At 36.0% G+C, this 11,721-nt stretch overlaps 2 protein-coding genes across 3 annotated transcripts; one reads left to right on the top strand and one right to left on the bottom strand.

Moving 5' to 3' along the window:
* The first annotated feature begins 4,498 nt into the window (after positions 1–4,498).
* LOC111369109 lies at positions 4,499–6,259 on the top strand. The gene is made up of 4 exons (XM_022990592.1): positions 4,499–4,631; positions 4,679–4,819; positions 4,990–5,290; positions 6,199–6,259. Exons 1-4 carry the CDS (start codon positions 4,499–4,501, stop codon positions 6,257–6,259), a joined length of 636 nt encoding a protein of 211 aa, XP_022846360.1.
* Positions 6,002–9,249, bottom strand: LOC111369766 (ETHYLENE INSENSITIVE 3-like 3 protein). 2 transcript variants are annotated; one of them, XR_002698250.1, is made up of 3 exons: positions 8,979–9,248; positions 6,501–8,498; positions 6,002–6,394 (listed from the first exon to the last, which is right to left on the bottom strand). XR_002698250.1 is itself a non-coding variant. In XM_022991401.1 (2 exons), exons 1-2 carry the CDS (start codon positions 9,011–9,013, stop codon positions 6,932–6,934), a joined length of 1,602 nt encoding a protein of 533 aa, XP_022847169.1. In that variant the 5' UTR covers positions 9,014–9,249; the 3' UTR covers positions 6,002–6,931. The 2 variants fall into 2 exon arrangements, 1 of the variants encoding a protein (XP_022847169.1); XM_022991401.1 differs by having other exon boundaries at positions 6,002–8,498; positions 8,979–9,249.
* Positions 9,250–11,721: the final 2,472 nt, after the last annotated feature.

The raw sequence follows: 11,721 nt of genomic DNA, 5'->3' as shown, positions 1-11,721 counted from the left end.
AAGAAAAGGTGCAGAGGAAGACGCATACCTGTCTTAAACAGGTACTCGCTCACCACCACGCATCCAGGCCTCGAATAGCAGGCTCGCTCATGGGCATCGGGTACTAACATCTCTACATAATGAGGTACACAGTACCCTCCCTAATCTCCCCCAACCTCTTCCGTGTCTTATTCGAAGGGACTCTAGACGCCCCCCCACTCTTCACTGTAGTCTATTGCCTCCTCGGTCATAGCATGCTGCTCAACCTCGGAGTCCCCCTGTAACTAGCCCCCTGACCGAATGACGCGACAGTGACCAGCACCCTACTTGAGGTGGACTCCATTTCAGAAAAGGACTAAGAACGCAATACAAGTGATTTTCTATGAAAATACCTGCGGGAATAACTACGCCAACGAAATGGCGCCGAAAAACCAGAGTACAAATGCTTCCACGTCGGAAAACTTAAGCTTTGGAAGAAAAATCAGATTGCAAAGGTAGAAAATTCACAAAAGTGGGGGTCTCTTGCCTTTTATAAAGGGCCACGACGAACCCCAACCGTCTGATCAAAGCCTATCCAATTTGGACCCTTCATTCTAAATCAAATCCGAGGCATAGAATTCAAACGGTTTTTCAAACCAACGCCTTAGATTTAAACGTGTCTCCCACGCACCTCCCCCAACACGTTTGCTTCTAGAAGCTCCATCTATTCTCATGATTACGACTTTAATTCGACGGCAGCAGGCGCCTTGAAAGTTGTAACGGTTCAGCCACCTTTTCTCGAAAATATGCGCAAAACATCAAATCATTGGCACAACTGTCGAGGAACAATTATTGTCAATGTGCCTCAGATTTCAGCCATAAAGCCTCGTAGGTTCGATTCTCAACCACCTCGGCTTCCTCATTCAGCCATAAAGTCTCGTAGGTTCGATTTCCCAAACCACCTCGGCTTCCTCTTCATCATTCAGCCATCAAGCCTCGCAGGTTCGGTTTCCCAACCACCTCGGCTTCCCCTTCATCATTCAGCCATCAAACCTCGCAGGTTCGATTTTCACCAACCACCTCGGCTTCCTCTTCATCATTCAGCCATCATGCCTCGCAGGTTCGATTTCCCAAACCACCTCAGCTTCCTCTTCATCATTCAGCCATCAATCCCCGCAGGTTCAGTTTTCCAACCACCTCGGCTTCCTCTTTATCATTCAGCCAAAAAGGCTCACAGGTTCGGTTTCCACCAACCACATCGGCTTCCTCTTCATCATTCAACCATTAAGCCTCGCAGGTTCGGTTCTCAACCACCTCGGCTTCCTCAGTAGAACACCATAGCACATTTCTAACTCCAACCATGATATGAATATCTATACTTGGATTTGGGGGAATATTATTTGGGGTTCAAATTTTTTTTTTATTTAACCAATTGACTTTACTTCACCGAAGTCCTCGCATTACATAAATGACTATACTAGAACTTGGGGGGCTATTGTTACGTGTTTGTACACTTGGGCAACCCACCGGGGCCCACAACCAACTCATGACGAACCACTTGGCACTATAGCCGAGGTGATTTGCATAGACGAGGCCCTCCAACCGAGGTCGACAGATGCCTATGCCAATATATGCCGAGGCCCATATATATTAGCCTCTTCTGAAACTTCTGAGGCCCATATGCCGAGGCCATGTGAAAGTAGCCGAAGCCCTAAAGCCGAAGTAGAAGCCTTCGAACCATAAAGGAGCCTATTCCATGATCACTTCTCCCAAGAGATCTTCTGCATACAGATCTTACTTGAATGATTGATATGACGTTTGTCATAAGTATAAATGTTAAGTCTTATCACTAGTATAAGGGTTCTGCATAGGCAATAAATGCTCAGTAAGCTAGCTAATCAAGGATGATGCCTAGGATTAGACGTTTAAGCTAAAGAGATGAGGTCACGTACCACCTCATTCAAGGGCTATCATTTCATATGTAACACTATAAATACTCCCCCATGTACCCCATAGAAAGGCTAATACAATAATCAATACAAGAAACCACACTTTACTTTCTCTTTCTTATTATCTTGTAGCACAATACGAATTTACGCATATTTACATACACATTCACAAACACCGATTGGTAATTATTGTACAATCGGTCCACGAACAATCCCGCCGGATTCTGAATGCTTTCGTCCCACACCCTTGATCTTTCCGTTTTAGATCATTTACGTGTCTTAGCGTGTTGGACTTTTGCTCACATATGCGCGGGTGGGTCCGGCATTTGTTGACAACATTTTTTGAGGTCAACAAATCACATACCCATGTCCACCATCGTTAGATCTGTGCGCTGCTATAGCATCCATAGGAAAATCAAACTCGAAAGTACGAAGAACAAGTAGATTTATCGAGTTTGAGAGGTAGTGTTGAGTCACAATAGTAAAGAAAGCTTTATGTGACTCAAAAGACATTTGAATAACATCACCATTCTCTCTTTAATGTTCACCGTGCTATAAGTTAGACCAGCATCTAAGCGATAGAGTGGCTATTAAAGCATTGAGAGTTTGTTTGGTACAGCTAAGAAACCAATTAAAATCAATTTTTAACCGTTATTACATTATTACAGTTTTCATTTTTGAATTATTCTCTCATAACTAAGACTCAATTTATCTCTAACGATAAAAAAATCAATTTTCAAAATCCCTACTAAACAAGCACTGAATTTGAATCCTATTAAAAGGTCAAAATAAGTTGAATTAGGTAATTTGACTTCTTCGTTAATAATTAAAACGGAATTAAATTGCTTCTAATTCTAATTTATAAACAATATATAATTCATATTCCATAATCCTCGAGATCCTGTTCAAATTCGCATGCATGAATGGAATGTAAATCAATGAAGGTCAATTTTCCATTTTAGATCTTTCAAGCAAATTATACGTCAATTTTCACGAAAAAACCCTATAAATAAAATTGAGAGCCACGATTTTCAAATTATCTAATTCAACTTCTAATTGCTCCCAATTGTCTACTAGCAATCTTCAAAATATTGTCATGTGGTCGAATCAATTATTTAATATTTGCAATCTAGTCCTCAAACTTTAGACTTCGTCATTTTTCACCAATTTTTGCTCTTTCTTTCAACTCTTCATTCAGCCATTGTGTTTTATCCTATATAACATAAAATGCAACAAATTAGGATATATTTTGTCAAATGAACTATCAAATACCACTATTTTACACTCCGAATAAGGGTATAAAATACACTCATCATTGGTCAAGTTGCACAATTGGCAAAGGACAAATCTTTGTTAAACTATCACGTAACTCTCCCATTTCTAACTTTGAAAAACTAAATTTTGTTTCCCAACTTGAAGTGGCGCCTAGAATTTTGAAATGATGCATATTTTTATAAGGATCACATGACGATTTAACCTAGTTTTAAATGTTTACTGTCACTTTGAACTAACTTTGAAACTAAAACTAAAAGTTAACTTGCTACTTAAACAATATGTTGAGTACCAATTCCGCAACTTTCCCTAAAAACTATTAATAGAACTTTATTCGTCGTGATTAGAGTAATGGTTTATCCTTCAATCTTGCTTGCAATGGTAATGTATCCATTTATGACATGCAACCAAGAATTATGCATGTGTACCCTCCTATCCTCTGGAAAAAAGCATGCTTCAAATAAGCGATTAAAAGAGAGGGATGGGGCACAAATAATGAATTTGGATTTGGATTAGGATTAAGAAAGATAGTTTAAGTTGTTATACGATTTTGTAGGAATTGATTCAGATTAAGGAATGTAGTTTTTCTTTTTTGTGTTACATTGATCAAGTAACTCTTGCATTTAGGATAAATAATAGCAATAAAAAAGGAAAAATTGCATCCACGGTTTTCAATCTGTGCCCTTGTTTGAGCCTCATTTTATCAAAAATTCATTCATTCTTCAATAAAATAAATTCACACAAAATCGAATTTTTTTTCTTATTTTTAAACTACACATGCTCCAAAATATATTATTCCATAATACATTTTTTCTCCCAAAATGAGGCTCAAACAAGGACATATGTAAATGTAATATATAATTTTATTATTATTATTATTTTAAAGTGAACAGATATATAAGAATGGTGCCAAAATATATTATTCCATAATACATTTTTTCTCCCAAAATGGGACTCAAACAAGGACATGTGTAAATGTAATATATAATTTTATTGTTATTATTATTTAAAGTAACATATATATAAGAATAGTGCATGAAAATAGGTCCCTAAATAAATATCAGCTAAAGGGCATACACTTAACACCAACTTCTTCTTGTTAAAAAATTAATGGCTCCAAAGTAAAGAATAGTTGTTTTCCCATTCATGGCACAAGGCGATACCATCCCTTTCTTGTCAATGGCACTGAAACTTGAGCATGAAAAGGCCAATGAAATAACCTTTACAAACACCGCTCTCAATATCAAGGAACTTCAAGACTACATCCCTAAATTCTCAAACATTCGAACTAGTAAAAATCCCTTTTGACAGCACAGAACATGGCCTTCCTCCGAACTCAGAAACCACAGAAACTCTCCCTTTACAGCTCATGCTATGGCTTTATCGAGCTATCTCCTTCGCTAAAATCCAACTTCATGAATCTGGTTTCCAGTCTCGTGGAAGAGGATAATGGTATGTTGTCCCTGTGGATTATTTCAGACATGTTTTTGCCTGGTCAGTCAAGGTTGCTCAAGAGTTTGGAATATTCCATGCAATTTTAAATGCTGGTGGAGTTTATGGCATGGCTGTTTGGCACAATACATGGTTGAATCTTCCCCATTTGAAATCAAACACAGAGAATTTTTCCTCCCTGGTTATAGGTTTAAGAAGGAAAATCTGCCACACATCTTAAGAGAATGCGAAAGTCCTTGGAATTTGTAAATAATGTCCGAAGATTGGTTAAAGACTGATGCAATGTCGTTCTACACGATGGAGGATATTGATAACACAGGCTTGAAGTATTTCAGGGAATAATTCCCGAATTGTTCAGTATATCCTGAAGGGCCAACTCTTTCATCTGCAGGTAGCAAAGCACGCGGAGGGGAAGCAGCAGAAGCAATATTGAAACATTGCATGAAATGGCTGGATGAAAAGGAACTGACCTCAGTTCTTTCTGTGGCCTTTGGGTCACAAAGTTCTCCCTCTGAAGCTCAAACGTATGAATTGGCCAAAGCGCTTGAGGCTAACGTCAATTTTCTTTGGGTTGTTAGGACACCTTCAGCTGAAGGTTTTGAGGAAAGGATTAAAAACAGCAAAAGGGGTTTACTTCAAAAAAAGGGGCACCCCAGATGGTAACTTTGTCCGACGAATCTGTCAGTGTATTTTTGAGTCACTGCGGATGGAATTCATATGGAATTCATATATAGCCAGTATTTATGATTCTGATACTGATTTTGATAAAAGCCAAAAACTGGACTGAACCTCACCGTGCTCAAGACTACTGGTAGGATTCTGATTCATGATACAGCCAGCATTACTCGAGCTATGTTGAGTAATGGGAAACTTTAGTTGATCCATATGACTGCAGTTTGTTAAACCTAATAGGTCCTAATTGGAGTAAACTGAAAACAGGATCCTTTCTATAGAAGTTTATTCCTTTCCAGCAGGGGCAGGACGAGGAATCAGATTCAGTAGGAGGCAAGACATAAGTACGGAATTTTTTTCTACTAAAGCAATAGCACAACAATGATTAAATTGTTTCCCTGCTACCAAGTCAACAAATTAAAAATTTAGAGTTGGTACAATGATATTGATTTTTTTTTTTTAGAAGTATACAGACGTGGTCAATTTCAGGATATCGATCTCTATTTAAAAGAATAACAAAACTATATATGACATTCCAAAGGATAACTAAATGTGCTCATATAAATTGTACAAAAATATCAAAGACCACAACTTGATCTGTCAAAGAAAACAACTATTAATCAAAATTAGTAATTTAAATGAAGAAAACTAGACATGAGGCGTGATGACTCCGAATCAGTCTGCTTTGGCTAACGGTATCAAAGGAAAATATTAAAATATTAAGAATTTCAAATAATCCTGATGTTCATAAGAACAATAACCGCCTCTATTATGTTCAGTCAATCTTGTATTCATTCAAAGACTGTCAAAACAGTACTACTACTAGTAGATTGCCACATTTGGCAATCTACATTGCTTATTTACATGTAATAGTCAAATATATCTGGGATTACAGGGTACTGCTAAGAATAACCCAAAGAATGATGATTCTGATAACTAAGCTTGCAGCTGAGTGACTGAAAGAACTACGAAGTAATAGTTGAATTCATAACTTACCATCTAAACATCCATAAAATACCAAATCCAGCAACAAATCCAACTGGAAGGAAAATTTTCATCCACCTCCACAGATACCATGACTTCCCTGCCCACTAAAAAATTGGCATTGTTCAATAATTACTAGTTACTACACACTGTATGTGTGAGATGGAGAATAGGTTACGGAAACATAATCTAAATTGTGAACAACTGACTCACAATCTAAATCCAAACGGAGCAAGTATGGCAGCTTATGACGCAAAGTACTTCATCAGTTCATCAAGATCAGCTTCATCAACAGCAGATCCTGTGCCATCAATCTCAAGACTAAATGGACTGTATCCTGCATAGCCAGGTGAAAAGCTATGGAGAGGAGATGGAAAACGTATGTCTACAGGCCTATCTGTCTCAGGCGGAAATGGATCTTTCACATAACGAGGTAACTCTCCACCAGCAACAGCATTTCCATTCCTAGGTAGCATTGGTAAATGGATACCAGAATCTCCTTGTCTGTGCTCAATCTCATTATTTGCTGCCTCAGATTGCTGTCCTTCATGATTTAAACCAACCGCTTTTGACTGGTTAAAGAAATGATAAGTTGATCCATCATGAAGCCCAGAATTCTGAGATCGCAGAGGTAGAGTAGAATCTTAAGGTCCAGACTGCCATACAGTTGGAGCTCCATGACGCAATTGCAGGCTTTCCAGTTCATGAGGCAACACAGAACTTTGAGGTTTTAAGTCCACCTTAGAAAGATGAGCAGGCAACTCAGTATTTTCAGGTGCATGAATTAACTGAACATCACGATTTTCAAAATCAGAAATTTCTGCATCTGGATAAAGTAAGGATCCATCAGTCATTGGCATAGTTTGAGTGGTGATTGGATTGGCAGAAGGAAAGGCACAAAAAATGTCATAATCAGAATCCAGAAAACAGGGTTGATCTTCAGCATTATTCCCCTGGGGCCTCATCGCTTTTATTCCATCATTTTCCAGCTGGCTTTCATTCGTCAGGTATATCGGTAACTGGATGTTAGAGGGTCTCTCACCCATCAGAGTGTCGTCGGGATCATCATGCGGACGTTCATTGAGAGATGGTACATCCCGTTTGTTACTACGGCTAACTTTTCGGGATTTTCTTTTCCGGGATCGATCTCTACCTCGCTCCTTCTCTTTGGCTGGTGGAGGAGTAACATGAACAGGAGGTTCAACAGGCACAACATCCATTGATTGTTGTTCCCTATCATCTCTTGATGTAGCAGATCCTGGGCCATCATCAACATCATAGTCACTACCACTGCTGAAAGAAGGTTTCCTCTTTTCACCACGGCTTCTTGAAGGTGCCTCGATTATGCTAGATGAACCATTATCACAGCTAGGCTGCCGGATGAAAGCTTCCTCCTTGCTCAAAACACCCAACCAAATTGCACTCTCTTTGGCAGTCATCTTGTCCTGTAAACACTTCGACTGCCTAACAAGTCTCCTAATCTTTGCAATATCAGGTGACAAGTGCTTTATAACAGCAGTTAGCACCCCAACTTTCCACATCTTTTTCAGATCATGTGGCTTCTTATATGGCGGAGTCTGACCCTTGGGCAATCCCAATCTTGTCCACCATTCCTCATTTCCAGTTGGCCACCAAGGTGGAGGGGTGCCCTTCTCAAGTGGATACTTCCTTTGCGGTGGATTGCAATGTTGCATCAGGGAAGATAGTAGCGAACCCAACGTCGCATCTTGCAAGTCTGGAAGCACATTTTTTGAGGTTCCATTATAATAACCACAACCATCTTCCCTGGCAAGGCACTCAGCCTCATATTTAGCAATGGCTGCAGGCCCATTCTTGTCAAACTTCACTTTTTCCTTCCACCAAGCTCTTATATTATCTGATGAACCGCTAACCGGCTTACCTTTCTCAGGGATAATACCGTACACAAATCCACGAGCCCTGCAAACTTCCATGAGCTTCAACATGTACTTCAAAATCCCATCTTGAGCTCGTGCCATCTTCTTCCGGCGTGCCTGATCAGTGGTGGACTTGACTTTCTGCTTCTCTGCTGCTTGCCGCGCTGCAAGCTTCTGCCTTTCCTTGATCCTCTTGAGTTTGACTTGATCCTTCCACATTCGCCTCTCCAATTCTTCGGGTTCAATCTCCTCATCACTGACATCTTTTTCCTCTATATTCTCACCACCCACTATATCATCAACTTCGATGTCCGAGCTGTTGTGCAATGTATCACAACAATCTCCATTTCAAAACAATTAATAACGAAAATTTAAAAGAAACCAGCAAACATTAAAACACAATCAAACAATTCCAATCCTGTACTTGTTCAATTTCAATAGAAAATAAAAATCGTCAACAAACCATGAAAATATAAATATCTGTAGCTTGAATTTCTAACCATTTATTAACATAAACAATTCACATCCAAGCCTGTATGTTGGATTTCTAGCAATAATCAAATAATACAGGAACTACAGAGCCAAAAAAATATAAAAATTAATCGAAACAATAAAATTCAAAGAAAAGGAAAGGCTAACAATAGTTTCATCAGCCCAAAGTCCAGATCACCCCCTCAATATTTATTAAAATTATTCACGTCAAAAAACAAACTAATTCTCAACATCCACGGAGTTTAAGAACATATCAATCAATCTTTTCGTATGGGGTACATAGAAAAACTAAACAAAATCAGACCTGATATCCATTCCAATATCTTCCATTACAGCCATCTAATTTATTCTTTTCTCATGCCCACCTGAAAATCCCTTCTCGGAATCTGGATTATTTCTGCGAAGAAAAAGGGGGCACAGGGCAAAAATCAGAAAGGACAGAAAAGGATCGACAGAAATGAAAATTTCGAAAAATGATTTATTATACGCAAACAAAAAGGTGTATGTATATATGTGGACTGTGTCTCTCTCGGGGAGAGTGATTTTGCTGACGGTGCGAGAGGAACCGTTCATGTTATCCAATTCTCTACGGTTTGAATTAAAATCGTCTAGTTTAGTCTGTTTTTAGGTGAAAACGATAATTATGGTTAGTAAAACAATATTTTAGTAAACTTTTTTGCTTGAAATATTTATTTTTATTTTTATTATATGATAACTTCATTTTTGATATAATATTTTTTTTAGATTATAAGTTGATCACATTTTATTTTTAACTAAATTCTTCGTTACATTCATAATATTTATTCACTTTTTAACTACAAATTTTACGGAATTTACGAACTTAGAGTCTCAAAAAACTTAATGAAATTAAAACTAAATAGATAATTTGATGCAAAATGTCATTGGAGCTCGATAAATATATTATTTTTTTAAATCCAAAAAGTATAACATAATGGGGGCAGATTACAGAAAAAAAAGTGCTTATTGAATTTTAATTAAAAAAAGTGATTATTTTCAAAAAGTTGACGCAGTGAAATTACAAACGGTTCAACGATCTTGTATTGTCCCGGTTCATTGTTTTGTTACGTAAAGCAGTGGGATGAATAGTGTGGAATGTCCAGATACAATGAATGTGGAGGAAGCATGCATTGCTCCCTATTGCCAAATCCGATTTAAAGGGGTGATATTGACTTTTCGTTAAGAATAATGTTATCAACATTTTTAACTTATATATAAAAGTAAGAGTTGAACGTGCAATTCTTTTTGTTAAGAATAATGTTATCAACATTCTTAACTTAATATATTAGTCAGAGTTGAAATTGCATTGTACATTATTCTGAAATACTTTAAAAATATAGTAAAAGTAATATTTGATATTAATTTGTTGAGAGAATTTGATGAGTGTAAAATGAACTAAAGAAAATAATGTTTAGGATAGAAATTTAAAAGAAGAAAATTGAAATCTCGAAGTTCAACTTCCTTTTTTCCAATTTTTTGTGATAATGAAATATTGTAAATGAAGAGCCTTTCTCTACTCATTTGATACATTAGAATTAATTATGAATATATGAATTTAAAAGCACATTAAAATTCTTGGATTTGAGAATAAATCTAGAATTATGTAGACCAAGATTCATTAAGCCCCTGTTTGATTTTTATATTTTTTGAAAAAAAATATATTTTTAAACAGTATTTTAACATCATTTCGATCACACATTTTTCAATAAAAATAATATTACACTCAAATTCAAAAATTTTTCTTATTTTTTAATTACACATTTTCCATCAATACACTATTCAAAATTCATTCTTATCAAGATAATGGGGCTCGAACAAGGGCTAATCAAGATTTATCGAGTCTACATTAATGTGTATGTTAATTAATCGAGAATTAATAACATGAAAATTATATATGACAATGATTTTGTAGTATTTATTATATATTAAAAAATGAAAAGGAAATTATTCTTGAAATAATTAAATTGTAGTAGGGTTAAAATTGTAAGAAAATGATTATCATTTAATGTAATATTTAATATATTAACATTAACATATATAAGTTATCAGATTCACATTTAAGTAGATTTTAAATTACATAATTTGTAGTTTTCGAACTTATAAGTTAGTATTTTTGACCAAACATGCCCTTAGTCTATTGTTTTCAGATGTGCGAGCCACTTTGATTAATTTGGTTTCTAGAGCATAGGCATAGGCATTATGTAAGCGGTCCGATTTTACCGATTTTTGACAAATTTTCAAATTAAACCTTTTAAACCGGTTTGAAAAAAAATTCAAACTTAAATCAAACCATTTTGAATAATTTGGAAAAAACACAAACCTAAACCTAACAGTTTGGTCCGATTTTAAACCGTCGGTTTTGTCATATATTTTTTTTCCGTCTATTTTTTATGTCATTAATTAATTAAATTCAATATATATTTATATTTTACTAGTAATAAATTTAAAACAAATTAAACCCCGGTTTGAAGCAATTTTTTGGAACAAAAAAATGGAAATTTGGACCATCATCCGACAAGTCCAACCGCTTTTGTTGACCTGTTGTTTCATGTGTGGGACCCAACCTCATCTCCAACGATCAATTTTCTCGTTATGATGATATGAAAAATATGGCTCAAACAGAGACTAAATATATCTACTATAAATTTAAATACCAACTAAATCAAAGAAAATTTATAATAAATTAAAACATAGTTTTTTTCACTTTTGTTCATCTTTTTTAGGCTAATGACGATATAATAACGTTACAATATAAGTCTATTAAATTAGATATAACGGCCAAATAAATAAAATGATGTCCAATAAGATCTCGTGATCATCATATCTGAAAAAATGATACTAATTAGATAAAGAAAATAATCAACCACAATAATAAAATAATTGTTTATAATATCTAAACATAACAATTACACAAGTTTACGTTTGTATGATGCTACGAAACGCATTTAATTTCAGATTCTTACCTTAGTTTGTTCCAAAAAAATTATTGATCTGAAACTTTTTTCGTAGCAAATATTATCACCGAATGT

Source organism: Olea europaea, chromosome 20 (assembly GCF_002742605.1).
Source record: "Olea europaea var. sylvestris chromosome 20, O_europaea_v1, whole genome shotgun sequence".
Taxonomy (NCBI): Eukaryota; Viridiplantae; Streptophyta; class Magnoliopsida; order Lamiales; family Oleaceae; genus Olea; species Olea europaea.
Note: the sequence above shows the minus strand (reverse complement) of the source record. Positions and strands in the feature narration are given on the sequence as shown.

What these genes read in the sequence shown, in the direction of transcription:
- LOC111369109 (XM_022990592.1), top strand. Translation starts at nt 4,499, where the DNA reads ATGGCCTTCCTCCGAACTCAGAAACCACAGAAACTCTCCCTTTACAGC. An exon ending in TCTCGTGGAAGAGGATAATG is followed by an intron (nt 4,632 to 4,678) that starts GTATGTTGTCCC and finishes TTGCCTGGTCAG; the next exon opens with TCAAGGTTGCTCAAGAGTTT. An exon ending in AAAAAGGGGCACCCCAGATG is followed by an intron (nt 5,291 to 6,198) that starts GTAACTTTGTCC and finishes CTGGGATTACAG; the next exon opens with GGTACTGCTAAGAATAACCC.
- LOC111369766 (XM_022991401.1), bottom strand. Translation starts at nt 9,013, where the DNA reads ATGGCTGTAATGGAAGATATTGGAATGGATATCAG. An exon ending in GATATTGGAATGGATATCAG is followed by an intron (nt 8,499 to 8,978) that starts GTCTGATTTTGT and finishes ATTGCACAACAG; the next exon opens with CTCGGACATCGAAGTTGATG.